Genomic DNA, 27,167 nt, shown 5'->3' on the forward strand with positions numbered 1-27,167 from the left:
AGCTTGGTCTCAAGTACATGATGCCAATCATTTAATGTAGATACTGTATGTCAGTATAAATATATTAATTGAGATGCAATTAAGGTCCATAATCAGTGAATTTTTCTTGTTCTTTTATAAAAATCAGATTCCAGAGATTCTGCTGTTTGGTACATGCAGTAAGCTATGCTACCTTTTGCACTGGCCTAAAAAACACAGAAGGGAGGCATAGGTCTACTAAATTAATGTCTAAACCAAATCATTTTTTTAGTAATGGAGCCCAGCCAACTGGTAACTAATGCATGAATGCAACCCCTGAAATGTTAACTCTGTAAGCTACTGCATCCAGGCCACTTAATGATGATGCTTTTGCACTTCTTATAACTAGTGCAATATTTAAATGTATTTATTTATCTATTTAAAATGAACATAAATATTTTAGACAACTTTTTCTTTGAGAAGGTTTATCTATTGTTTTCTAAAACAATCAACAATGTATTTTATGTATCTTGTCTTTTCAGGTGTTTTGTCCTTGCAATGTGGGGGTTCTTTTTTTTATTTTGCATCAGTTCTATGTTGGACTACATGGAAATTGGTAAGTTGGTATATCTGGTGCAACCTTATTACCTCCGCCAAGGAGGTTATGTGATTGGCAGGTTTTGTTAGTTAGTTAGTTTGTTTGTTAGCAACATAACTCAAAAAGTTATGGATGGATTTTGACGAAATTTTCAGGAAATGTCAGAAATGGCATAAGGAAGAACTGATTAGATTTTAGAATTGATCCGGATCGCCATCTGGATCCAGGAATATTTTTTTTTAAAGGATTCTGTACTATTGGGAGATAAGGCTAATGGTGGAGGTCTGCGCTGTCCAAGTGCTTTTCTATTTTTTAATGTGCAACTGCAATTCCAAAAAGGTTGGGGTGCTGTGTAAAATACAAATAAAGACAAAATGCGATAATTTGCAAATCTCAATCTCAAATTTCAAGTAGTATTGTCATTAGAACATGACTCAACAGTGAGTTGAATTTCCTATTACAGTGGCATTAAAAATATTGAACAAATAATTTGGTAATAATCACTCATGTCAGAGTGAATAGCTACTTTTACAAAACAGGATAGCCTATTTGATCTTCATTTTCTTTTAGAATAATTTTTGCAATTTAATTGTAAGCGTATTGTTTTGAATTGGTGGTATAGCAATTAATATGTTGTCTCTGTGCTACATTTGTTAGAATAAAGATGTGATTTCAAATTGAAATCTTAAATATTAACAGTCACTGTCAGTGACTGTTAATAGCAAAGCCCCTGAAGCTTAAAGTGGACACTGGAGCTAAATGTAATGTTAGGTCTCTTGACACATCCAAAGAAGCTAGACAAAACAAAAACTTTATAAGCTACCTGAGCACGTTAAACTTGTTACCTTTGGAGGAGCTATGATCAAACTGATTGGTGCTGTAACCTTACACTGCAAACTATATGAGCAGCAACTTAACCTGCAATTTTAATTTGCGACAGAGAATGTGCAATCCATTTTAGGCCTGAAAGATAGCCTAAAGATGGAACTGGTCACCTTCAGAAAAGAGGTATTCCACATTAACACTGTACCAGACAAAACCCCTACCACAGACAGTGTTCAAAGAATATGCAAAATAAAATGAATGGAATGGGAAATAAAATACTGACTTATAGTGTAACTATGTAAAGTTTGTTGACTTAATGTAACAATTATGATTTTCTACACACACCTTATGCATTAAACCTGGCACAAAATGATTCAAATCTGGCCCAGAGAGTAGAGTGGAACTCTCGATTTATACAGAATATAATATATAATATATAATGTAACATAGAAATTATGCATATTCTCCAAAATTAGCTTCAGTGTTACTATTAAAAGGATTAAATTAAGACAGTGGTGAGATGCAAATGAGTATTAGTTAACATTTTCACTAGGCTAGCTATTTCTTAGTGGTAATCCTCTGTTTTGGTCCAAAATAGCACACTTTGAAAATGTAGCAAAACAAGTAAAAGTCCTTAACAACAACCCTATTAAATATAAAGTCCTCAAATATTAAACATTAAACAGTAAGGTAATTTATCTGCAGTGCAGTTAAATAACCATGGCCATTGTTTAACAACTATATCTGTTGATTTACTTTTTTGTTTTACAGCCATATTAATATTTGCCTTTTCCTACTACTGTAAATGCTTCAGCTTTCAAAGGAGTAAAGTCCCTGGGTAAATCTTGTAAATCTTGTGAGTCTTGTTTTAGTACCAATATCAAGTAAAGACACCAGAACAGTAATGCCTTCAAGATTTTTTATTAGACAGTGATAAAACTACACAGCCATTCACAGGATGCAAAAAAAGCAGAGCTGATAGTAATTTACATTTCACTGCAATTGTGTTATTAAGGTGCTTAAAATGAATCACCAAAGGCTGCCGACATGTAAGGAACAGTCAAATATTTTTCACAGTGACAAATAGTTGCACATAGTAAACAAATAACCGACCTTTAAGGTGAGCTCTTATATACGTAAAACATAAAAGTGCAAAAAATCCATCACCAAATGCTGTCCGACACATAAGGAACGATTCATAATACCATGTTTTTATACAGAACAAACTGTAGATAGATAGATAGATAGATAGATAGATAGATAGATAGATAGATAGATGGATAATTCAACAATTGCACATGGTATACAATATCTATCTGATAGTTTAGTTTATTAACAACAATTAAATACAGAACCAATCATTCATCTACACACATGCATGCACACACTCACATTCATTCAGCCACAATACATATTTAACAGCAAAGGAGAACAAAATACACATATTAAAGTCTAGATATGATATTTTTGTAATCATAAAGCAGTGATTTTGATGCAAGATTAATGCTGACAAGACTGAATTCTTAAAATCCACTTTTTCACTTCTCGAGGGAAAAAGTGTAAGTCTGTGTAAAGTTTCAGATTGGTTGGGAGATTATTTTATGCTATGATAGCTTTTAAAGAAAAGCAGGCTGAGCCACGCTCAGGGATACTACAGTCTCCACTGGAGGCAAACCTTGAAGATCTGCTAATGTACTCAGAGCGAAGTTTAACAAAGCTCTTCCGTGGTGGAGGAGCCACATTATGGATTATTTTATACACTAAATCAACATCTGAATGCAGGATTAAATGATCAAAGCTAAGCATTTTAGATTTATCAGGTATGTCACAGTGACCATACTGCTGTGATTTTCTGTCCAGGATTTCCAGGGCTTGTTTGTGGAGTGACCTGATTGGTTTTAGGACAGTCTTGTTTGCTGAGACCAACAGGATATACAGTAATGACAATAAGATAAAATCATAGCATTTAAATATGTTTTAGAGGATTCAACTGTTAATCAGTTCCTAATATGTCTGAGGATTGCTGTTATATTTCAATGTTTGACACCATGCTTGTTACACCACATGTCTGATAAGGTGTATAGCTTAATTATTGTGCCATGTTTTTCAAGGTTTGGTCAGTTATATGAGGAATCGCTTGCCATTATCATCCTCAGAGCTTTTTAAAAGATCTGATATTAAAAAGTAGTGAAGTACCAAATATTTTGACAACCTTATGGTTAGAAACAGTCTTAACTGTCTCTGGGATGTACAATAAAATAACAGCTGCTCTCCTGTTAGAAATAATTTTGGATGTAGGAGACAGATCACTAACACAAGAACTGTAAAACACACACTGAAAAACAGAGACACTGCTTTCCAGTAGTGAATAAATATTGTCCCTTGTTGCATTTTTTTCTCATATTGAAAAATGTGATAATGCCTGTCCTAGTCCTCTGTATGTGAACATGCTCTTATTATTAAACTCTTATGATTCATAGTTGATGTCTGACTAAAGAAAAGAAACTAAATAAAGAACTATCCCTAAGAAACCTGGGCTTTGGCAGAGCACAGGTTAAGCAGTTCCTGGTCATCTTCCTCTGCTGCTGCTGTTGATTTTCCAGGATCCCAGTCTTCTCATATGGCCCAGCTCATTGTGTCCTCTTGGGAGAGAGTCACAGGCGAACGGCTGAGAGTAGATGAAGGAAGGCTTCTAGTCAGGAATGCAGACTGTGGATAGATGAATAAATAAATGACTCTTAATTATTATAATCAAATATTCTTTATTCATGGCAGTTAGACCCAGGCTGACATTTTAGTCTCGTTTTAGTCCCTGTGATGAAAACTAAATTTACCATCCCAATTCAAAAAAGGTGGGGTACTCTGTGAAATGTAAATATAAACAGAATGCAGTGATCTGCGAACTTCATAAACCCACATTGATTCAAAAAAAGAACACAAACAACATATCAGATGCTGAACTGAGACATTTACCATTTCATGAAAAAATTTTACTTCATTTTGAATTTGATGGCAGCGACATCTTTAAAAGGTAGGGATGGTGCAACAAAAGGCTGGAAAAGTGAGTGGCACTAATTAAAACAGCTCAATGGGCATTTTGCAACTCTAGCTTAATAAATATCAAGTCAGTAGCATAACTGGGTATAAAAGGAGCATTTTAGAGAAGCAGTCTCTCAGAAGTAAAGATGGGCAGAGGTTCGCCAATCTAGGGAAAACTGTGGTGGTGGAACAATTTCAGAAAAATGTTCCTCAACATGGATGCATTGACTCTAAATATCCCTTCACCCACAGTACACAATATCATCAAAATATTCAGAAAATCTGAAGAAATCTCTGTGTGCAAGGGACAAGGCTAAAGGTCAATGCAGCACTGCATTAAAAACAAGTATGACTCTGTACTGGAAATCACTGCATTGGCTGAGGAACATGTCCAGAAATCATTGTCAACAAAGTTCACCGTACCATACACAAATGCAAGCTCAAGCTATATCATGCAAAAAAAGAGCCATATTTGAACACGATCCAGAAACCAAGCCATTTTCTTAGAGTTAAAGCTCATTCAAAAATGGACTGAGGCGGGGGGGCAGATGGTCGAGTGGTTTAGGGCACCACCCATGTACGCGGGCGGCCTGGGTTCGAATCCAGCCTGTGCCCCCTCACCGCATGCCTCTCCCCACCCTCCTCCCTGTTTCCTAATCTATCCACCGTCCTTCTTCTATCAAATAAAGGCATGAAAAGGCCCAAAAATAAATCTTTAAAAAAAATGGACTGAGGCAAAATGGAGAACTGTTCTGTGGTCAGATTAATCAAAATTTAAAATTAGTTCTTAAAACCAAGGACACTGTGTCCCCTACAGTAGAGATCAGAGGGACAATCCAGCTTGTTATCAGCGCCCAGTTCAAAAGCCTGCATCTCTGGTACAGTATGGTGTTGCATTAGTGCCTATGGCAAGGTCAGTGTACACATCTAGAAAGGCACTATCAATGCTAAAAAGTATAGTGTATAGAGGTTTTAGATCAACATATGCTCCCATCTAGACAACTCTTTCAGGGAAGGTTTTATTTACATTTCACACAGTGCCCCAACTTTTAAAAAAATTGGGGTTGTACTTTTTATCAGAGTTTTTATCCTCAAAGGTCTATTTTTACCTAGTCTATCCTTCCTCATGGAGAAACGGTACTTGACTAACATTTTTAGTCATGGTTTTAATTGTCCAAAGTAACTCTGAATCTAGCAATGAATACTGGTGCAGTTTGGAGCTGTGATAGAATGAAACATCACTGTATGTCTTCTTTATGGCTTCACAACTCATCTTAGTCTCATTTTCCCTCAAAAGAACCTGTATTTTCTGTATTTTGTGCCACATTTAAGTCATGTTTTGCTAAACTGCCAGAACATAATCATACTTTACTCTTCTACTTCTTCTGTCTTTGATGGTGAATGGAAACCACACGACTATTATTAATTATTATTATTATTTTACACCATACCACCTCATGACTTCCTACAAAAAATTGTGCAGCAGTCTTTTTGCCCCAACTTTTTAAATTCCTGAGCACAAATCCCCAGCCCACTGAAAAAAGCTTCACAAGCTACTTAAGGTTTGAGCCCACCACTTGAGAATAGAAAAATCCTATGCATCCTGAAATCTTTACTCTGAAGTTTCTTTAACCTACATTTCTGTGCAGACTTCTTTGATCGTTTCTTACCTGTGTTGGAAGTTTCAGTGACAGCACGGATTCCCCAGCAGTAAACAGACTCACTTTTTAATTTGTCTTCAAAGAAATACAGGAAAGAACAGTCGTTTATCATAAGAAAGTACGAAAAAAACCTTCAGAGCAGGGATACTGTACAAAGCTTCTCTTTCTTTGAGTTGCAAGCAGAGTTGTTAAAAGGAAAAGATGATTAGCCATCCATCATTTTGACCTTACAGCTTCAACACATCAGCGACTTTATCAACCTGTACAAAAAAAATGTTAGTGCTAGAAACAGTAAGAGTGAACATTTAAGGAAACCACAACAAAGAGAGTTGGATAAAAACACAGAGGTGGATGAACAGCAGGTCTTAAACTGTGCATGAACGTCAAAATAAAGTCTACATCAGCCATTTGTCTTTCTCTTTGTTAAAGTTCTCAGCCCACTGACGCGTGAGCTCCAAGTAATGGTCCGGTTGGTTCGGTTGGTAGTCCAGATACAAACGGGTCACTGTTTTCTTGGGTACCGCCCTCTCTATTTGCGTGCCTTCGTGCCATTGGTTAAAGGAAGTGATGGTGACGATTTCTGGTCTGACGGACAGAGCTGCCTGCAGGGATGTCTCGTAGTAGCGCCCGTTGACTCTGTTCCTCGTGTTGTGGTTGTTCCACGGCCGAACAGCCGTGTCCACGTACCCTGGACCAACACTGGGGATGAAGAGCAGATTGTTCGCATCGCAGAATGCCTTGATGGCTTTCCAGTTCTGGTGCGACGAGCCAAAGGAGAAGCCGTTGGAAGCAAAGTAGGTGTAGATGCCATCGAAGCCGCTAGCTTGGATGTCGTGTTTGTGGCGCTCTTCCACTATAAGGGCAACAAAAATACCATCATAAGGAGTGCCTCTGATGCTGTGGGAGCCTTTAACAGTCAGGAGCTCCGCCCAGGACTCTGGCGGCGTCAGATAAGAGTCATAAACGTAAAATAGAGGCAAGACTCGTCCTGTGCTTGACCTGAATCTGTAGAAGGCGCCATGCTTTCCATACCTGAGGAAAACAGAAGAGAGGGAAAATGTCAGGCTGTTGCCAAGTGTTAGTCAAACTGTCCCACTTGGCTTCAAAATAAATGAGTTAAATCAGTGTCCAAATCCGCTTGTTATACATGATCTTCCTTGTAACAATAAAAATCTTTAAAGTGAAGTAGCTTTAATACCACTAAGATGCCACTTATGTCAATATTTGTGTTTCCCTTGTGCTACCATCTCTTTTCTCTCATCCTACAGATGGCAAGCACAGCAGGTTTCTAAAAACATTGGCAGCAACATAAAACCAAGGCATCAGATTCAGCTCGCGGCGCTCTGGCCTGCTCTTTGATTTGACTCCAGTCTTGTTTGACTAGAAACACGGCGTCAGTGAGGCTCTTTATTCTCGCTCCTGGTCACAGAGAGAGATCATTGGCTTCTTTTTTCCAATGAATATCTTATTAGATGAAACACTATCAGATTAGCCCTATAGCCTCTCTCACCATCTCTCTCTTACATCTTATAACTTGTGTGAGCTGAAAATCATTAAATGCTAAAGAGAAACTTGCAGGTTGGAGACCCTGATGAATCTAGTAGTAGGAAATGTACTTAGAAGAAATATTTCCAAGAAATGCATGAATTAATACGCTAAAGTGACTCCTGGAGTCATTTTTCAATGTCTGCTTTTACTTCTGCATAAAAAACTTTGGATTGTAATGACGGTCTTCTCAATAAAAGGATGAAAAAATGTGTTTATATGCATATGATGTGCCACTAGCTTAAATAATAAACCTTTTTAACAGCAAAGACACCAGGAACAGGTCAGGATGAGAAATAACAGCAGCAAAAGAGAAATTCAAAAGTGATATGTCCTAAACTGGCAGAGAAAAGGGCAAATGTTTGGAGAGTGACCAGTATTAGCTAGTGATATCTAACTGTGTTTATATCATTTAAGTTTGTCACATAGTGTTATATGGGGTGAAGTTAGAAGAACAATTTTAGCAGCTTTACTGAAAATATACCTTTTCCTCCATATTTTGCACCCATTTTTCTTTGTTAAAATGTTTGAAATCAAGGAATATCAAATTTAACACGTCATATTCACGTCAAAAGAAATTTAACAATATAGTAAATGCTTTTGAGTTTAACCCTCTGGTATCACTTCGCTTTTCTTCCATTGAGGCCATAATGACAATGTCCACCCAACAAAAACATTAAAGAGTAACTAGACCCCAGAGCTTCAGCTGAGGTGCATCTACTCTGAAATATATATATTAATAAAATCTTAAAATGGGTTTTCCCCCCTTTTAATAACTGATCTAATTGAACAGAGGTCCAGTCAACTAGTGCTAGTGGTCTCACAGTTAGTGTAATGGGTGATCTGAGTGCAATCCTGTGTCTGGAAGGTCCAGTCATTGGTAAATCAATATTCCTGGCTACCATTACACCACGAAGACAAAAGTACACCCCAAGCAACTTGGAGAAAAGGTTATTGTAAAGTATAACTCAGGGGATGGATCCAAAAAAAATCCAAGGCACTGAACATTCCAGAAGTTCAGTTTAATCCACCACTAAGAATTGGAAGGAAGATGGCACATGTAAACCTACCAAGATCAGGACATCACAAACTGAGTGACGGTGCCAGAAGGAGAGGCCACCGAGGCACCTATTAATATTCTAAAAGAGTTACAAGCTTCAGAAGCTGAAATGGGAGAGAGTCTGAACAACTGTTGCCCAGATTCTTCCCCAGCCAAAGCTTTATGGGCGAGTGGCAATGAGGAAGCCACTGTTTAAGATAAAACCCATATTAAATCTCAACAAGTGCTCCCCAAACGGGAGACTCCATGGTCAAGTGGAAGAAAGTTCTTTGGTCTGATGAGACCAAAATGGTGCTTTTTGGCCAAACGACAGATGCCAAACACTGCACATCACCACAAACACACCATCCCTACTGTGTGTTTGGTGTTTGTGGTGGTGGCAGCATCATGCTGTGTGGATGCTTCTCGGCAGCAGGTCCTGAAAGGTGTGATAGAGGGTAAGATGAATGTGACAAAATAAAGGAAAATCCTGGAGGACACTCTTATTTAGCTGCAAGAAAACTACGGCTTGGGAGGAGATTTATTTTCCAGCAACACAATGATCCGAAACATACAGTGAGAGCTACACAGAAATGATTTAAAGGCAACAAGGTGAATGTTAAACTGCAATGTCCAGATGTGCAAGCCTGATTGAGACCTATCTACACAGACTCAGTGCTGTGATTGCAGCAAAGGTTCATCGACTAAATACTGACTTGAAGGGGGTGAATAATTATGCAATCACTTATTTTTACCTCTGCCACGTAGGTTATGTGATCGGCAGGGTTTGTTAGTTTGTTTGTTAGTCTGTTAGCAACGTAACTCAAAAAGTTATGGATGGATTTTGATAAAGTTTTCAGGAAATGTCAGAAATGGCATAAGGAAGAACTGATTAGATTTTGGAAGCGATCTGGATCACCGTCTGGATCCAGGAATTTTTTGAAGGATTCTGTACTATTGGGAGATAGGGCTAATGGCAGAGGAGTGTGCTCTCTGAGTGCTTTTCTAGTACTTAACATATTTTTTTAAGTGACATAAATTGGTAGAAATCTGTTTTTACTTTGACATTAACAAGGTTTCATGTAAAAAAGGCAAAAAAGTCCAATTATATTGACCATGAAGGACTAATAAAATCAATAAAAGAGTAAATCGCCCAAGGGGGTGAAAAATTTTCATAGGCACTGCAACTACTGCTTCATTAAAAAAACAAACAAACAAAAAAACAAAAAACAAACAATCATTCCTCTTTATATTATTATGCTATATTTTTTAAAATGTTTGAGTTGTGGGACCTGCTGCCCTCTTCATAACTGTACTCACGACCAGACAAAGTTAGTGTTTTAAAATGCTGTTCAATGTCTGAATGATTACCTTGTAAACACTGAAACAGAGCAAATAAAGTTAGCTAAATATACTCACGCACATTTTCTGTAGCCATTTTTTTTCACATTATCTTCTCATTATTTAATGAGAAGGCACAGGAATGATAACATTATATTGTTTGAGGTGTAACAGATAATGTTTACATACCTAATCTCCAAATAGCTCTAAATATCAGGATTAGCATATGGTTACTATGGAAAAGTCAGTTTGACAAACGGCGTCAGAAGTCACAACCAGAATTTACACAGAGTATCATGGGGACTAGGAATTAGGTGGATAATAATGACCGGGGGCTAGGGGGGATTTTTCAAAAATCACAGTCTTGAAAAGTCAAATATATAAGTGACAACATTGCTTTAGTTGCTTTATTAGCACTTGATCAGTGACTTATTTCAAATTGACCTCCCTAATGAGCCACTGGATAACTCATTTAGTCCTACTGTGCCCATAAACCTTATCATTACAACAGAAAAAAATTATGCATTCTTCAAAGTCATTATTTATTCATGGAGAAAAATAGTAGCAAGTTGATTAAAAGATTTAAACCAAAAAAGGTTTAGATGAATCTTTTGAAAGTGCACATTTGTCCTTTATGGCCTTAAATGGTAGGATTTGTGCATAGTTCATTGAAATACCAATTAAAAGCTGAAAAAAAAATAATTTGGACAAAAATGTCCAGAATAATGCCAGAGGGTTAAGAGGTAGATGTCAAGTCAGGCTCTTTTTGGCTCCTCAGACAGGCTAAAGTCGAGCCAAATTCTCGTTCTGATCTCTAACAGCGGTGTTGCAGAGGAGACATCTATATTTAACGACCACTATCTGATCACACTTCATGTTTCACCACATCCCTGCACCTCTAACGTCAGCAGCCACTGATACAGAGAGGAGAGCTCGACCCTTTAGGTAAACAAACCCGGCCCAGAAATCAAACCTACTCACTTGTCAATAATGTATTTGATGTTGTCATGCATGCTCTGGTCCGTCCGTCCTTTGTATGGCTGGATGTGAAAGGCCACCTTTGTGAAAAAAACAACAACATTGAACATAGACGTTAAGAATGAAATCCTGAGAGCTCAAACACCTGGAAAGCAAGGTTGTTATGAAGTGAATTTCAAGCAGAGCATGCTCATTATTCCAGAGTACTATTCATTTGATGGACAGGAAGAATGAAAGCAGGATTTAATTAGCAGTCTATGGACTTCACAGGTTATTTGGCCTCTCTGTCTGTGAAGCTGTGATGGCCATTGAGTCAGTTTGTTGCTTTTAAGGTACTGGCTCCATGGTTGCAGTATACACTATATATACTAAATACAATACACAGCAAAATCTGAGTTTAGCGGATGAATCCCAGCAAGTAAACTGCACTGACAGGCTTGAATAAGCACATGATGTCATCTACTGGTTTGAGGACTGATGATCTAAAGGGGAAATGTTGTATTTGCAAATTTATTTGGTTATCCTCAGTCTCTAGTGACTCCAAAACACTTTAAATAAGCCAGTCCAGTCCTTTGTTCAAGATACCTTCATATTGATAGCTCAGGTCAAACACCTACACACATCAAAACTTTAAAAGTCATCTCCAGACTTCTGCTTTGTTTTTCTTGAAGTAGAGGAAAAAGAGCACAACTGCCTGTCAATAAACTGTCCAAATACTTTTGAGCCCCTGATAATGAAGGCTCTCTGAATAAATCACTAACTCCTGAAATATTTTAGTGAAACCCCTTAAATTACAGCTAAAAGTCTACACTGCGGTCACATGTTGTTCATTTTAAAACCGCTGAGGTGGTAAACCATAGGCAGCAAAATAATGAAGCTTGTGTCCCTGTGCAACTTCTTACAGGCCAAACTGAATAAGAAACACAATATCTGCACAAACTACTGTATTGTTTTTTTTTAAATAAACCCATACAGTAAAGATAAATATAGGAAGAAGGTCTGTGTACATTTTGAAAGGAGCATGCTCAACTATCTTTGTTGGGCCATGTTGGAAAAAGCTCTGAATTAGCAATGAATTCAGGGAATTTCAATGGATTGTGAGATCTGTACTTACTTCACTCAAAGATAAATTATGTATCAAATCATGAACTTTTGCCTTTTTCTACATTTTCCTTCTGTTGCACCAAATTAAATGTTTTTTATTAATGAGTATTCCAGCAGCTGGTTGGCTTGGCTCATGCATTAAAATATTGTCACAGGATTTTCTAAAAGTATCAGAAATATCCAGGACCAAAACTATAGCTTTATTGTACTTTTGCTTTTGGAAGTGCAGATGTTACAAGTGTAATATGGATCGAGAGATCCCAGCACAGATGCAGCTCCAGATTCAGATGCAGATCCAGCCTCAAAGGATTTAAGACTGAAGCAGAGGGCCTTTGTGTTTAATGGAACAATCATGAGTCATGATGATAGCAGGAATCTTCTTTAAATTTTCACATTATTCTAGAAAATATCAAACAATATGGACACCTGTTTCAATTCCATAACAAAAATGTTTCCTGTTGTTCCCCAAAAGTGATTTTTGATTTCCAACCTGCAAATAAGAAAGACTCACTGAACACATACTAACAATTTTAACACTGTTGGCTCATCATGAAGCATTGTGGGATACAATATGGTGGTTAGCATTCAAAGCTAGCAGCAGAAAGATCAAAAATGGATTAAAAATAGATCAAAAGATGTTCAAAATTGAATTTGCTGGTGTGGATTTATCTTCAAATACCCTGAAAAGTCACCCAATTTCAAGGCTTACAAGAAATTATTTTAAAAAGAATCTGAAGGCATGGACAGTGCCATTGGAACAGCAAAACAGATAGCTTCAAGAGGAAAACAAGTAAGGGACGATGATTTATGGTTCGAAAGTTCTTTAACTTTTTATAACCAGTGTCACTTCTTATAATATACAGCCCTGAGGGTTATGGACACATAGGAGTCAGGGATCATGTATATGTGGAGCTCAAAAGTCTTCAAGTTGGAACTCTGAGAAAACATCTTATGGACCAGGAGACTTCACTGTCTCTCTCCTCTGCTCTCCATTTGTCTGTAACAGACCTTAGAATCTCCACGTGCAGCTTAACTAAATCCTGAATGTTCCTTCAGAGGTTTAAGTGTGTTTCTAACTTCTTCAACGGCTGTGAAACAATCAGGGAATAACGTACTTCTCCATATCACCGCTCAGTTTTAAGCAACAGAATACAACACTTAGAACAGAATAGAATAGAATAGATGTTTATTGCCATTTGCACAGGTACAGGACAGTACAGGTACATTGGAATTTTTGTGCGTTACTTCTTGAGTCAGCTCTACAAAAGACTAAAAAAGTAGTAAAATATAAAAAATATATTTATAAAACTTAACAATATAAATGAGACATGATATAAATAAAGTTGTGTTACCAAGCTACACAAAGGAGTGTACACAGTACACAAATATAAAAGATAAGAGTAATTAAAGATAAGATAAAATAAAAAGAAAGAAAGCTAGGTTAGGTAAAATAACATGGTACATCTGCTATTGTACCTGGGATTTCTTGCATTGGTTATTGCACATGGAGAAAAAAAGATTACACAAGTTATTGCACACTTCGATAATTGCACTTATTGACAGTAGTACTTATTCCACATTTATTACTGATGTGTTATGAGTTATGACCCAAGAGGTAGTTAACTGTCCACTGAGTAGGAGGTGTGTTGGGTGTGATATGCCCTTCCCACCTTAATGTCCTGTGAAATGAGTCTGACAGCGGCAGGGAAGAAGCTGTTGTAGAAGCGGGCCTTCTGAGTTTGGATGCTCTCTGGCCTGTGGTGTCTCAGGTTGTACCCTGAATCCTTCCACCTGAACAGAGCATGGGCTGGGTGGTGTTTGTCCCTGAGGATGCTCTGTGCTTTCCTCCTGCAGCGCTGTGTGTAAATATTGTCCATGGAGGGGAGGTTAGTGCCGATGATCCTCTCTGCAGTCTTGATGACCCGTTGAAGAGATTTCCTCTCAGCCAGAGTGGTGTTTCCGAAACACACAGTGATTCTGCTGGTGAGGATACTTTCAACCAGACCTCTGTAAACCTGGGTGAGGGGCTGATGACTGAGTCTGGCCTTCTTCAGCAGCCTGATAAAGTACAGGCGCTTCTGTGCTTTTTTCACAGTTTTCACTGTGTTTTGGGCCCAGTTTAGATTTTCAGAGATGTGAAAGCCGAGGAATTTAAAGCTGTCAGCCCGCTCCACTTCAATTCCTTTGATGGTGAGGGGCTGCAGAGGAGGGGCTTTCCTCCTGAAGTCCAGAATGAGTTCTTTGGTTTTGTCTATGTTGAGCACCAGGTCGTTGTCCTCTCCATAGACGGTGATTCTGTGGACCAGTTCTCTGTACGATGATTGCTCTCATTTGGTCATCCATCATTGTGTGCTTGCAGCTTTAGAATGTGTATTTGTTTTATTTTCTCAAACTCATCAGTTTTATCTCATTAAAACTTGGTGTGTATAAAAAAGTATCAAAGTACGGGAAAAAAACTTGAATTAAGCTAAAAACAGACAGAAGAGTTTCCATCTGTACTGCATCAGGCTCAGGTTTATGTGATCTACAGGGAGTTCATGTGTAACAGATGAATGTTTATATAAATCATACTGAATATAATAAACAGGGGTGATGGACTTCTTCTCAGACAGCAGCGTTCTTCTCTTTAAGAGGATCTGAATCACAGTGATGGATGCTGTCCGTCATGTGGATGAACTGCGGCACATTTCAGTCACAAAGAGAACACTTTACTGCAGTGTATCCGCACAGCTTTGACGGAGCCACAAACAACAAACGCTCAACGCCCACTCCATTTTTCAAAAGAGGCTGCGAGGTCTCCCTAAACAGTTTCCATAGAAACACAGCAGCGTTTGGCACGCAGGCTCAAGCCCGTCAGCTGTCTCGACTGGTTGGAAATCATGAAAGGCCAGCGAGGTACGACACTGCTCAGTCTGGTCCTGTTAGAGTGCCGATGGAAGCAGACGAAAAGTGTTTTGTTCGCTCAGACCCCCGCCTGTGGTGAGACACTGATGCTCTGTCATATTTACATTTCAGGGTCTCAGGTGGAAAGGTGATGCTGCTACACTTCTCAACGATTTTTGGCTTTTCTTCAGACGACGACAAACACTAACATGAAGTGATGTTACATCACCATGTCAGTGCATGCCATATTAAATCAACTTATTATGTAAACTGAGATGATGAGTTCAAAAGTGCAGAAGAAAAGCACTGATAGGAGAGCTGAGAAAGGCGGCGATCATAGTTAAAAAGCATGAAATTTAGTTTTAGTAGACATTTAAATCCAGAGTTTCTAAACTTTAAACCTATGCCTTATTTCATGGCCTTCTATTTCTGGGTCTTACTGACAACAAAATAATAAAAACTCCTCAAATTCGTTTGGAAATTTGCCTCCTGCTGCAGCCACAACATGCTCTGTTGGTGCTATAATGTATCTCTTGCAGACAAACAGCCTGATAAAAGAAGTTTCCCTTGAAGTTCTTGTTAAATATTTAACAGTATAACAGGGCTGCCATAACTCTTGAAAATCTGTGGCAAGGTGGATCTCCTCTGGTATCAACAAAGCAGAGTCAACGTCATAGCAAGGCAATGCATGCTCATAGTGAATACACACTGTGTCCTTAAGGAGCACCTAAAGTCATGGGTGTGAACTCTAACTTAGTGGATAACTTCACTTATGGTACAAAAACAACAAAAATCCACCATAAACATGAGAAACAACCCCAGCAGGGATCACTGTACAGCAGGAAACATCAAAAGACAACTAAACACATTTAGTACACATTTAAAACACATCGGCTGTTTCTGAAACCACACACTCATTCCCTACTTCCTATCCACTATATAGTGAGCAGTGTATAGTGGACTAGATAATGGACTCAACTGCAAAGCACAAAAATGATTTCGGACACTACTCTGGCTGCTGGCAATGATGTCATCGCCGTCTTGCAATTAAAACGTTTAGCAACAACGGCTCATTGATTTCCATGACAACGGCTGAGGATTGAAATTTACGGTAGAGTTTCACTGAAAACTGATACTGAACGTTATGTATTTTCACAAAAAATAAAAACAATCGATAAAACAAGTGTTGTGTCTTTAGTGGTAAAATAATATACATTTTTGTGTGTATTATCACTTATTTTGGCAAAAAGATGATGGTATCATGTCTTGTAATCCTCATATAGGGGAAAAGTTACTCCGTTTTGAATCCTTAACATTTTCTTACAGATTAAATACTTTGATTAAAACCATGAAACAAACAAAGCATTAAAAATGTTTTTATATGTGTCCCTGTGTTCCTCTCGTTTGTCCATCATGCTGGAGAGCAGCAACCGCGATGCATGAGGGTAAATATTACTGGGCTAGTGACCATTGGTTGTTTACTTCTTTTCACAATGCATTATGGGACAAAATGAGTGCACTATATAGTGAATAACAATGCTCACTCAGAATTCAGACACCACAACATATTCACTATATAGTGAATGGGGAGTGATTTTGGACAAAGCCATCTCAACCCATACCCAAGAAGAGCATGAAGGGAAATCCATCCACCAGATTTAAGGTGGCAGAGGATGGAGCTCAAATCAGTTAAAGCTTAACAGGGTTGAATTAACACGGGTTGATCATCAATGTCCAACATATCTAACACTGAAACAATTTCACTCAGAATGGAGTGAGGTTAGGGTTAAGAAAGAGACTAGACAAAAATGTCTTTGATGAGAGAGATCCAAAGTCGAAACCACTGCTGACCAAAAAGAACACAAAGGCTCGTCTCACATTTGCCAAGAAACATCTTAATAATCCCTGGAAATTTAGGGAAAATATTCAGTGGACTGATGAGACAAAGTGTAACTTTTTTGAGGGTGTGTGCCCTGATACATCTGGCGTAAAACTGACACAGCGTTTCATTAAAAGAACATCATACCGTCAGTCAAATATGGTGGTAGTAGTGCTTTGCTGCTTCAGGACCTGTAAAATTGCTGTTATAGATGGAACAGTGCATGTTTCTCTCTACCAGAAAATCCTGAAGGAGAATGTCCAACCATCAGTCTCGACCTCAAGCTCAAGCGCACTTGGGCTATGCATCAGGACAATGATCCAAAACACACCAGCAAGTCCACCTCTGAATCGTTTTAAAAAACATGAATGTTTTGGAGTGACTTGGCCAAAGTCTGGACTTAAATCTGATTGAGATACCGTGGCATGACCTTAAACAGGCTGTTCATGCCGGGAAACCCTCCAGTGTGGCTGAATTAAAACAATTCTGCAAAGAGGAGTGGGACAACATTCCTTCAACGCGATGTGAAAGACTCATTGCCAGTTATTGCAAACACTTGTTTGCAGTTGTTGCTGCCAAGGATGGCACAACCAGTTTTTAGTTTTAGTGGGGTATTACTTTTCACATAGGGCCAGGGAGAGTTGGATGCCTTTATCCATAAACAAATGAAACTATCATTTAAAAACTGTATTGTTTATCTACTTGGGTTATTTTTGTCTAATATTAAAATTTCTTTGATAATCTGAAACATATAAGTATGACAAATATGCCAAAAAAAAAAAAAAAAAAAAAGAAAGAAATCAGGAAGAGGGAAATACTTTCACTCTACTGTAGCAGTATTTGTTTCCAAAGCAATGATAAACATGTCATGTCTGTCACAGCAGCAACCATGACAAGACATTTCCTGTCATAACTGTGAAAAATAAGAATTTCTCTGCCTTTGACATCTGTAGAAGATATTTGTGGAAATGTAAGTGCTGGACTCAAATATCAATATGCAACATAGGGGTAATTTTAAATAAATGCAGATGTTCCAGTGTGAATATTCTACATATTGTACCTTTAAATATGATTTTCTACCATGACAAATGCGCTGTATGAAATAGCACACAGTAACATTTGCAGAGAACGCGCCCCCCCTCACATGAGTGCTCATACACAGCCTTCAGAGTGTGTTTTGTCAGCAGCAGCGGCTCAGATGACCTAAAACAGCGTAGTGCCAGCCCGGGGGTCAACCCTGAGACACAAACTGTTGTGTAAGTGTGACAGGGACACACAGAGACCCAGTTTTCGCTCTAAGACTTTTATATAAGAAGCACGGAGTGAAGGAGAGCTCCTCTGCTCTCTTAGTGCTGAATCTACACTCTGTGCTCAGCTTGTTTTGCCTCCACTGTCTCGAGCACCTTCAGCATCTCATGGTGTCAGACCCCCTCTGTGCTAGTCGATGTGACTCTGTTAGATAGAGCAGTGCAGTGAAATAGAAAATGTGGCCTACAGCACTTCCACTCGGTAAAAATAGCTGAAACACAGAATAAAAGCAGAACATTTTCATCTCTCTGCAGCGCCCCTATTACTGTAAATGTCAGATTTCGAGGTCAGAGCTTCAGAATTGACGATGAAAATGGGGAGGTAGAGATTTCTTCACTGACAGGAGCCTCATTGGACCAGAATGTGATGCAGCTGCAAGACATAGCTGCAGTTTAAATAAAGGCCATGGCACACTTATTCTGAAGTGGAGACAAAAGAGTCTTAAAATGTGTCGCAGCAGCCTTTAAAAGCAAAATTTACATAAGTGAGTACTGCAGGTTTAATGCTGAAGCTCAAATCTGCACAAATAACTGAACTGTGCTGTCTTTTTAATGGAACAAAGCTGCAGAACAAAGAAATAATATCAGCTGTGTTGCAAATTTACCTTTTATATAACACCATTTACTGCAGTAGGGAACAAATCACACTGTTTATCTGCTGCAACCTCTTTGTAGCAAATTATTGCTCCACTTATGCACTATTTATGGTGGCAAGCAAACGGCTAGGAACAAAGAGAAAGTTTCCAAGTCTTTCTGACCTGTTTAGACAATGCATTAACAGGGATTTATATCCACTTTGGACACAAATACCAAGTGATTATTAGATTCAATTGGACCTGGCATGTATTTAAAACAACAGATGTTTATCTGTTATGTTCTGGCAGTAAACAAAATACATGACTTTGTGTCTTTCTTTCCAACCTCACTTGGGAGTGATGTGAGGTGTGTCTCCTATCAGGGGTTAGGATTGTCTCGGTTCAGCAGTAAGACCACATAGCTCTTCCTTTGGTACCATTTTGATTTAATATATAATACACCAGAGCTGTCTCATCAGGACTCTCTCATAGCTTGAGTTTTCACTTAAATCTAACCAGCTCCCCATTATGTTTTATTTGCCTTATTGTATATCATCATATTCTTTTAAATCCTGTTCAATGGCATCATGAGGGAACAGCTATTTAGCACCACTGGATCTCCCACACAGACATGAATCTTGGGTGGGTGAGTGAGAAATGGTGGGAGTGTGCAGTTGAATTGTGCTCTGATTAACTTAGAAACAACATGACACAAAGATGCAAGATATTTGAATAAGCTGTATGCAGTCACATGATTCTGAATGTTCACCGGGGGTCAGGAAGTGAGGGACAGCCATAAGGAATGAAAGGGAATGGACAAAAGTCCATCCTTTACAGCTCTACACTGAAAAACGTACAAATATGCTGTTGTTGGATTGATGTAATTTTTTTTTTTTATAACAGCCTAAAATTATTGATTTGTTCATTAAATCTAAATCTTCTAAATTATCCTAATGGTTGAGCCTATATTTTTTTTAATCAAACTGGCAGCTGGACACCAAATTAAATTCTTTCATTGGATCAATGTTTTTTTACTGCATTAAGCCTGCTGTGCACATGCACATTCGTAACAACATCCCGTAGGTCCTGAGTGGATTCAAAAAACACTTGATGCAACAGCAGCCGTCACTTTCTGAGTAGCTCTCCCTCTACACTCCAGCACAGGCATCCAGCGAACTGACTTCGACTGAGAAGAAAGTGCCAAGCTGTTAACGGAAAGGAAAAACATAAGCTTTGTGTGCAGTTGAATTAATCCAAATATAATTTATCCTTAGCCTTCATGGCTCCCTCTAAGAGATTGTGCTTATTGCTGAGGTTTATCTCCAGAGGTTACAAATATGACAGCCCAAGCTCAGAGACTGTCAGCCTCTCATTTTCTGAGATGTTCTTGCTCTTACATGGTTGCAATTTCACTGCAGTATTTTAAAGGGGACTTATTATGCAAAAATCACTTTTTCAGGTTTTTATAACAAAAAATATGTGAACTCTCTTGATCCTCCTCTCAGCTACTAGCAGAGATGCTGGATAGCTCAATGGGTTATCCTGCTGACTTTTGACTGGGAGATTGATGGTTCAAATCCCAGTCGGGTCCTAAACTTTGGATAGAAGTGCCTGAAACATCAGGAGAGTGACATCCATTTCCTGCAAGAATCTTATACTACTGCTTTTTCAGCAATAAACTTCACAGGCATGTTTTGGGGACCTCTGAGACCAATATAAACTTGTCTTAAAGGGCAAAATATGTCCCCTATACATTTCTGCCCTCCCATCAGGCCAAAGTAGCCAAAGTTTTCAGGAAAAATGTGTTGAGTTGAGTTCAAGACTTGTGGGAGGCACGGCGGTGCAGGGGTCAGCGCTGTTGCCTCACAGCAAAAAGGTCGCTGATTCGCTTCCCAGTCAGGGCCTTTCTGTGCTTAGTTTGCATGTTCCCCCTGTGCACATGTGGGTTCTCTCTGGGTACTCTGGCCTCCTCTGACCTCCAAAAAAATGCTCATTAGTTTAATTGGTGACTTTAAATTGGCTGGGATAGGCTAATGCCCCCCTCACCACCTGCAACCCCCCAAAAACAACTATTATTTCTTAATTGAAACAACCTAAAAATTAAATTTTTCCAACCTTTATAAAATGGTTGCATGAACTTAAACATTTTAAGTTCAAATGAGTGGAATATTTAGATCGGAAAATTTTTATTTTGAGTTTAGGACAATCTACAATAATTAGGTTAGCTAAACCTTTAAACATAGTTTCTATGAAGTTAAAAAATTCACATTTACCTTATTTAAAAAAATTTATTGATTCAATTCAAAATGCTTCGTGTTATTGATTACTTCATTTTTTAAAATTTCAACCAATGTTTAACTTTTTTTCAGTGTAAATGGACCTCTGCAATTATCATCAGAAAATTACTACAAACATTGAATATGACCCATGTACTTTTACAAAAAAAGTCTTTTTATTCCAAAGTTTAACTGACTTTTCTTGCAGGGTGGCGATTCATTTCACAATTTGCTCTACCGTTTAGCGTTGTCTTGTTAGATGAAGGCAAACAAAAGTCTAGAACTGAGTTAAGAGGCTAGCTGAGCCTCTTTTACATACAAAAATTGTCACAAACATGCTTTTAATTGAAACAGTGATGTACTATAAACTGAATAAATCTTGTGGGGAAAGAGACTGTTCACTAACGAGTCTCTTTCATGTTAGCCGTGGTAGCTAGCTCCTGTTTGAGTGCCAGTTTCCTTTCCTCCAACCTTTTCATTATTCAATCCACAATTAAAAAGCTAAACTGTTACCAAATTAAGAGCCGTTTTGGAGCCAAACAACCAGCTCTACTGAGCTGAGCCAAATGATCTGGATCTCTAGAAAGAGATTTCCCAGCACAACAAGAGAGGGTGGAGGTTGGTGAGAAAACATGGGAGAAATCAGACTGTAATGTGCTACACCATGACAAATCAGTACTGAGCTAAACTGGGCCGCTTTGTGGAAACAGACCATACACTTGTCCAAGCTTTAGAGAGACTTTCTTAATTACGTCCTGCTTCTGTTTCTTTGTGACTTTTTTTCTTTTAAACTCTTTCAAACATTTTTTGCCTGAACATTTAATTGACACAAAAGTAGCTTAGGAGTTAAGAGTGTTTTGTTTTAGCACATCAAACACATGGAACACTCATAAACAGCTCAAAACATGGCCTTTCTGGTAGCGTTTCTCTATGCAGTAATCACTACTTGACCCCCATCTGGATTTGGTTGCTGCTGCCTGACATCTGCAAAGAACCTAAAGAGCTTAACAGTGACTGCCCACTTTTTCGCAGCTCTGGTTTTAGGAATACCTTTTCCTGTTCAAATCATCCAATGACATTTCAGAAAATCCTTTAATGTAATTTTAATCTTGGAACAAAGCTAACAAAAAAAAGCAGTTGAAGGAGAACGTCTTGCCTCTTTGCTTGTGGTATTGCCATTCATTCTTACTGCCAGTTGTTCTCAGGGCTTCACTACACATACCATGCTGAGATATCTAACCAGTGGGCTAAGAGAGTAGTGTTGCCTCATTTAAAGCCGTTTTCCTTCAATGTGTCACAATCATGCATGTTGGGAAAACACTGAAATACTGATCAATAAAAAGATCATGGCAGGTGCTGTTAGATTAAAGGTGTCCTTACAACCATAAAGGCAGGACAGACATAAATAAGCCTAGGAGCCTGAGCTCAGGGCATTAAAACCCAGACATTTGCAGATCTCTTTACATATCTGCAGATCTTTCATAGCAGAAGGGTTGTAGAAGTCCTGTCTAAGCAGATCATCCCCTGTATTTATGGATCTGTGTACACATTGCTGCAGAGCTAGTACCATTTCCTTGGTGTAACTGGTGTCTGATACTATTACGATCTCATTTCAAAGATCATGTGTTTAAAGTAATGCAACTATTAAAAAAGCACATCCGCTTTGACCTGCTTCAGTTAATTTTCTCTTTGACTAAATGGACGTGAAAGATTGCTTTTCATGGTAGGACCAAGAAATATTTTTTTTAGAAATAAAGCATGCATCTTACAACAGACAGAAAAGGATTTTATAACTTTGTTGTACAGATAAACACTGACATGCCATGTAGCTTCCTCCTCTTACACTGGACTGACAAGAGAAATAAGATTTAGTTTCAGTGCAAAGGTCTTCACACAAGTTTAGCAACATATGTAGCTCTAATCCTCAACAAAGAACTAGCTCTGATATGTCAGTAAATCATCAGAAAGGAAAAACATACCGGTTGTCTCACCAGTTACCTTGATGCTGTGCCTGTGGGCGGCGTCCATGACAGCAGGAACCAGATCCTCGGTGGGCTCCCCATGGTCGTCTGCCACCCCTGGAGGATACCATGACAACACCAGCACCCCTACGACACAGAGAAAAAGGATATTTGAATGTGATGGTTGAAGTTCTCTAATGGTTTTGATGGAGGATGAGGTCCATGTAGAGTTTCTGCGTCTATCTGTATAAAACTACTGTTAATAAATGTTATTACTTGTCCATTATCTTTAATTCTCCTTGTGTTAGATACTCTGCTCAAGCTTTGAGCTCTTGTAAAGCCTTTCTTTTGTTTTTGTAAATTAAACTGGTTTATTTTAGCCTGTTATTCTAACATCCTCACTGCAAAAATAAAATTTCACCATGTAATTTGTCTCTTGTGTGTCATTATGTTTTTCTGAAGCCACGTTCATCAGACGAAAATCTTATTTCTTTAAAATAAAAAGCAAAAACTAAGGTCTGAATTTCTTGAAATGTGATGTCCATATCTTTAGTACGCACACTTATAAAAAGACATAATTTCCCTGAGAGCCAAGCTTTTGGTTTGCATATATTTTTACTTTCTGCTGCTTATTTGGGACAGGAAGGATATGATAGTTATAAAAACTAACCCCTGGTTTTGATTAGGAAGCATTTTTTTTTTGCACATGGCTGAATATGCTTATGCAAAGCTTATCTTGCTTCACAACACAGCCAAACTAGCATGTGTGACAAAAAACATAACCAGTTGGTGAGACAGGAATGGTGTTCTTATTTTCCTGTATTGTTGTGATGGACCAAAGAGACCACAAAATTCTGAAAATCTTGGAAAATTTCTTATAAAAAAAAAAAAAATAATCAAAGAAAATTCTGGAAATTTTCAAACAATTTCCCAAAAATTTCAAAGAAAATCCCCTCAAATTTATACAAAAACATTCCTCTGAATAAATTTAAAGCTAATCCCCAAAGAAAGAAAAGTTCATGATAATTTTCAAGTAAATTCCTTGAATTTTCCATTAAAAAATCCTGAAAACCTCCAAGTGTATTCTTTTAAAGCAAATTCACCAAAATTTGATGAAACATTCCAAAAAATTCTGAAATCTTGAAAATTTCCTGAATATTTCTTTCAGATTAAAAAAAAGATCCCCATTAATTCCTACAATTTATAAGGAATTACTGAAGGTTTTTGTGACAAATTCCGATTTTTCTTTAGTATTTCATAAAGATACCCCAATATTTTATTTCAAAATATTTCAGATAAAATCCCTTCAAAATCCTAAACATGATTTCAATCACAATTATTTCCCCAAAAATTCCCAGTCCCATGGATAAATTTAAATCCAAATTTCACCCATACTTTAAAGCAAACTCCTTAAAATTTACACATATCCTCCCAAAAATTCAGAAATAAAGTCATGAAATTATCCAAGAAACCTGCCCAAAATTCCCAAGCAAATTTCTCAAGAATTCAAAGCAAATTCCTGATTTTTCACCGAAATTTTCTAACACTTTCAGAAACATTTTCCCAATGTTTCAAGGAAATGTTCTGTAAAGTTTGCTACAGTTGGTAAGTCAGGTTTGGTGTTAGCCACAGTTTATTGATGTTTTCAGGGCTCCAGACTGGTTTAAGCTGTGATCAGTAAAAAAGTCCCAATGTTTTCATACAAACATCTTGACTCCAACCTTGTTTGAAATGTTTTCTTTTGATAAAACTACTCAAATTTTCCTGCTGTTACAAACAACAAATATTTACAAGTATGAATCAGCAGGTTTCAACCATAAAATCTTAAGAGGACTTATGCCTGGTTGAGTTTTTGAGCTGTAAAAGGATGCAACGAATTTTAATGAAGTCTGTGGCCATCTTCAATCTACACTCATCAGTGTCATTTGTCTTTGTGACCAAATGATGGTCGACAAAGTACGGGTGATTGAGGCTAACAGGTCTAAGTTTAGCTGAATTTATTATTATGTGTTAGGGAAGCCTAAATGTATTATCTTCACATGTACATGTAGTGTTTCATGAGGTAGCAACTAGTCACTTTTGGTTAAATAATAAGTGTGCCAATTTTTGTGTGCAATACTGTGCAAAGTTACAAAATGGTGCAATACTATCAAACACATTACTTTTGAAATAGTCCTGGGGGAACGTCAACAATAAGATGCAGTAAAAGTATCTCAGAGGATGTGTTGCAGTGTTTTGTTACCTGCTGCAGCTGCTTCTATCTGGGACATGTGGGACTCCAGCACCTTTGGGTCTCGGGAGCTGTAGGGTCCCAGTTCAGGGTAAAAACTTGATGCAATATCCTCTGGAGGTGTGTGCCTTCCTTGAGCATGACTGGCTGCGATCTTTGGGTCCCAGTGAGGCACCAGCACATGGTCCCAGTGGATGTACTTGTTGTCCATGCTGGGGGAGCCATACCACAGGTAGTAGAAAATGTGCACGTCATAGAAGATGCTGTAGTCCCGGTCTGATCTGGTGAAGACCACCTTAGTGTCACTGCTGTCCATGTGGGACTGACCCGGAGACACTACCACGTCTTTCACGTCCAGCCTCCTCCTCTCGGACCTCTCCCCGTTGAAGTCCATGCCGGGGGCCAGGTCCGAGAAGCCGTCGCTGGGTTTGAGCGTCCTCAGCCCCATCATGGCCCCGAAGATGAAGAGGGTGAAGAGGAAGAGAGCCACTAGAGCCTTCCTGCGGAGTCGAGTCATTGTCGCTGTCCGTGGTGCTGCAGCAGGAGAATGGCTGGAGCAGGAGGCAGTAGAGCTGGGAAATAGATCGCTTTATGGGGATTTAATCGATTTATATCACAATTTCATCCTCTAGAGATCATGACAATAAATAATCAAGATCAAACAGCTACAGTTCTGTGTTGCACTCACTTTGTTCAAAGGTTTTGTCATGTGTGGAAATGTTCTGAAGAGTTTTTGATTACATTTTGGCCACAAAAGATTATCACGACTACCTCAAAAACATTGTTAATGTGTTATTTATCATTATAATATGTTATTATAATAAGATATGTATATTTTCAACTTATTTACCTTAGTTTATTTGCTCATTTTTCAAAGAATGCAGAAAGTTAAGAGTGTTGGATAGTGTTTGAAGTTTGATAAATGCATGCTTTAAAAGTAATAAATATCGTGTTTGATAATCATCGTCTAGATATCGATCAACATAATCGCGGTTACAATTTTTGCCATAACTGTGCAGCTCTAGGAGCAAACATAAGGGAACATGGCTCCTCTTATTGCCAGCTACAGTCTGCAAATGCAGCCATCGTGTGTCAAAATTTCAAAGGTAAGATAAACGCGCCCAGTCTCTGCTGCAGCTCTTCAATAACAGAAACTATCTCATCTCACTTCCATCACATCACATGAGGGAATCACGCACTACAAGGCTCCATCAGCCTCCTCCTGCTCGCCTTCACAGCCATGATGCTCTTATTCCTCCTCCATCCTTCTCCCCTGCACAGAAAAGTGAAAAATCGACGCCATCCCTCCTCTTAATCAACATGTCAGACAGGATCCAGGCGCCTCGCAGTTTTCAGTCTCAAATGAATCAGGTTTTGCAGACCTTTGTTTTGCAGCATTAAAGCTCGTACTCACTGCTCGCCTGCGCCTCATTCCTCCATCGAGCTGTTGCAGCCTCTCCTCTTCTCATCCCATCTTTAACGGGAGGGATCAGATCGTTTTCTACGAAAGCTGTTTCGGCTCTGTCCTACATTACATAAACTGTTTTTAATGAATGGTCGAGCCAGAACGGAGAATGACACATTTGTTTCTGAGGGGAGCAGGAGGGAGGGAGGCGGGATTAACCACAATCCGGAAAGAGAGCTGTGGAGTATGAGGGGTGGTTAGTGCCACGGGAGAGGGAAGAGGCGGGACTTTGGTGTGATGGTTTGGATTCATGCCATACAGTTCTCTACCCAGTGATGTAAAGTAACTAATTACATTGAGTTAAGTTACTGTAATTGAAGTGGTTTTAAAAGTACTTGTATTTTTTTTTTTACACATTTTGAAATCAGTGCTTTTACTTCTACTTAAGTGAGTTTTAACCAGAGTGTACTTTTACTTGAGGACAGTACTCTTGTCCTTTTTCCACCTCTGTTGACTACACAGAAGCACAAAGGGAGAGAATGAAAAAAAAAAATTGGAGTGTT

At 38.4% G+C, this 27,167-nt stretch overlaps 1 protein-coding gene across 1 annotated transcript; it reads right to left on the reverse strand.

Moving 5' to 3' along the window:
* Positions 1-5,950: 5,950 nt before the first annotated feature.
* Positions 5,951-26,750, reverse strand: maneal (mannosidase endo-alpha like). Its single transcript, XM_041809573.1, has 5 exons — positions 26,614-26,750; positions 25,212-25,771; positions 23,007-23,116; positions 10,988-11,064; positions 5,951-7,113 (listed from the first exon to the last, which is right to left on the reverse strand). Exons 2-5 carry the CDS (start codon positions 25,714-25,716, stop codon positions 6,477-6,479), a joined length of 1,329 nt encoding a protein of 442 aa, XP_041665507.1. The 5' UTR covers positions 25,717-25,771; positions 26,614-26,750; the 3' UTR covers positions 5,951-6,476.
* Positions 26,751-27,167: the final 417 nt, after the last annotated feature.

The sequence above is a fragment of the Cheilinus undulatus genome, linkage group 16 (assembly GCF_018320785.1).
Source record: "Cheilinus undulatus linkage group 16, ASM1832078v1, whole genome shotgun sequence".
In the NCBI taxonomy this organism is placed as follows: Eukaryota; Metazoa; Chordata; class Actinopteri; order Labriformes; family Labridae; genus Cheilinus; species Cheilinus undulatus.

Excerpts from the sequence above, each read along its gene's own strand:
- maneal (XM_041809573.1), bottom strand. The coding sequence starts at position 25,716 with ATGACTCGACTCCGCAGGAAGGCTCTAGTGGCTCTCTTCCTCTTCACC. Across the intron at positions 11,065-23,006 it reads CCCACAGGCACAGCATCAAG|GTGGCCTTTCACATCCAGCC; the intron begins GTAACTGGTGAG and ends TTTTTCACAAAG. Across the intron at positions 7,114-10,987 it reads ATCAAATACATTATTGACAA|GTATGGAAAGCATGGCGCCT; the intron begins GTGAGTAGGTTT and ends TGTTTTCCTCAG.